Source organism: Apis dorsata, unplaced genomic scaffold, assembly GCF_000469605.1.
Source record: "Apis dorsata unplaced genomic scaffold, Apis dorsata 1.3 scaffold_99, whole genome shotgun sequence".
NCBI lineage: Eukaryota > Metazoa > Arthropoda > Insecta > Hymenoptera > Apidae > Apis > Apis dorsata.
This window is the reverse complement of record NW_006263397.1, coordinates 439,369-442,057: the sequence shown is the minus strand read 5'-3', so window position 1 is coordinate 442,057 and position 2,689 is coordinate 439,369. Positions and strand designations below refer to the sequence as shown.

General features: G+C 22.6%; 1 protein-coding gene across 15 annotated transcripts in view; it reads left to right on the top strand.

Moving 5' to 3' along the window:
* LOC102679359 (protein lap4) overlaps nucleotides 1-2,689 on the top strand; it is a 48,789-nt gene that overhangs the window by 40,630 nt on the left and 5,470 nt on the right. Inside the window, exon 27 of one of the 15 annotated variants that reach the window (XM_031508798.1) lies at nucleotides 675-1,007. The exons of the other annotated variants lie outside the window; for them this stretch is intronic. Within the exon in view, the coding sequence (XP_031364658.1) occupies nucleotides 675-713 (39 nt within the window). The 3' untranslated portion in view covers nucleotides 714-1,007. Of the gene's footprint in view, nucleotides 1-674; nucleotides 1,008-2,689 lie in introns of those variants that run through there. 15 annotated transcript variants of the gene reach the window in all.

Sequence of the window (2,689 nt, the reverse complement as noted above, 5' to 3'; positions counted from 1 at the left end):
GTGTGTGTGTGTGTGTGTGTGTGTGTGTGTGTGTGTGTAAGTACATATGTTCATGAAACTTATACATATGCATTTTTGAACAAAAATATTTCATATTCTATTAATGGCACTGGAACAAAAGGAGGGACACGTTTAAAAATATCAAATTATAAATAATATAAATATAGAACGCAGTTAAAAAAAAAAGGATTAATTTATTGGTTATTTTCAAAACAGAAAAATTATTATGGTACAATGTGGTATTAATTATATATAAAAAAAACGTTGCTCTTCCCATTGTATACATTCATATATAAGCATGGACGTTAGTTTTTATATAAATATATTTTATTTCTATTTATTCAAGATTATTAAAGAATTTATAATATTTAAATGTTTATGCACAATATTATGAAAAATATAAAAAATCATAATGATAAATTATTAATTCTTAACTACTTATAAGATAATATTAATTTTTTAATTCTTTTGTCTTTTGAAATAATTATCATTTTACATAAAATTTTCCAATTTAATACCTTATTAAAATAATTTTACTATTTATCATTATCCATTTATCATAAGTCTTATTATTTATTTTTAATATGTGACGCATGAAATGTACATTTGTCAGTGTTATTAGCGTCGCATGCTCTCCTGAGCGGCAAAACAAGAGATGTTTCACATGTTTGCAGACAGTGGAAGGTGATAACGCTACTTTGGCTGCCCTCTAACAGGAGTGAGTCGTTCGACCCTCATTTTCCCTGTGTCTACGTCCATACCTCTGAATCCGCGGGACTGTGCCATAATAAAATTATTCTAAGGAATTCATGTCGTTAACTCGTATAATCATGGTGTTTATTGCGTTTCACTATTGTACAATTTAACTATTGTTACTCCATTTGTTACTGATACTGCCATTATAACATTAAGTATAATTATTGCGAATATCCTGACTGGCTAGGTTGATTCTCTGTGATTGGTTTTTTGTTTTGGTTCAAAAATGAGGTGAAAATTTTAATCATCACGAAAATGTGATATCCTTAACTACAGACTCTTATGTACATATTCATCACTCCTTCGTTCATGAATATCGGTTAAAAGATAAGCATGAAGAGATACTTCTGTGATAGATAGACAGATGTCATAGATGACAAGAACTTCCCACTATTTAATGAATATTTTTTAGCGATATTTGTACATTGATTCTTAAACTTATTTCACAATTTATATTTTGAAAAATTGAAAACATACATTATATAACTATTACAATTGATTAAGCTTAAAGAAATTAGAGAAACTTTGAATGCTGGGTTAAGAAGTACTGAAAATAAAAGAAAATATAATAACAATAAACAATTCTTATTCTAATATGAATAGCAAGTAACAAATATATTATGTTTATAAATTTTTATAATAATATACTTGAAACTTCAATCTTATATAAAACATAGACATTATTATCTTCTTTTTGTGATACACAATTTGATAATTGAAAAAAGAGAGTATAAATTATTATCTATTAATAACTTTCAAATATATTTTAATAATTATTAATTTTATTCCTTTATTTATTTATTTATGTAATAATAAAAATTAAAAATTTATTTTATTAATATTTTTAACAAATATTTTGATGGAAAATGTGACAGAAATTTTTTTTTATATTAATGATTTTAATTTAATTTATTTTATTAATTTTAAAAATATTATTAAATAATTTATATAAAAAGAAAGATTTTAATATTTTTAAAAATAAATTATTATAATGAATAGAGGACAATTTAGATCTTATAATTCATAATTATGTTTCATTTATTTAAAGGAATTATATCATTAAAGAGATAAGATAATCAATATGTGTATCACTAAATAGAGAAATATACTCTAAAAATATCATTTTATTTATTTACATTATTATATAATGTACAGATAAAATAAAAGAAAAAAAAAAGAAAAATGAAATGTCTATTGAGACATAAAATATTATTTGATAAGATATTTGTGCATTTAGCATTTTTTATATGTTTTAAATGCTAATACTTTTAAATGTTTACTTCTACAGTAAACTCATATCATTATTAAAATATAAATCAATGTACTGTATTCTACGAATGTTCTATGAATGTTATATGTTGATATAAATCTAATGGACCAGATGTTTATATATTATTACAAAATATAAAGATAAAATAATATTTATCTAATTATAAAAAAAAATTATGTTAATGTTAAAGTTCCAGTTGACCGACATAAAAAAGAAATAAATACAATGCTTTATTCAAATGTATCAATGCGACAGGTTCTTCTGAAAATAATTATATTTATCTCGTTAGTAGTACAAACTACGAAAAAATATATTTCTCACGTTCATATTTAGTAATGCAAAGATTACAGTTCCTGTTATTGAATTATAATTTGAGATAAAAGTTACCTAACTATATTATTTCAGAATATCTTGTGATGCATTGATATATATGAAAATATGGTGAAGAAGGTACAAATGTGAAGTAACTTTATAAAATTGACTTTAATATATTTAAAATCATTGGAAGGGTATATATATATATAAAATTATGCGCGAAGCTGCATTAATTGTTGCAATAATAGTACAATTGATATAATATTGAATGTATAGGTGGTAAAAGAAGAAGAATATTGAATGAATAAGTTCAAAACTGATTCCTTTTTAATTCTAATATAGATTTTG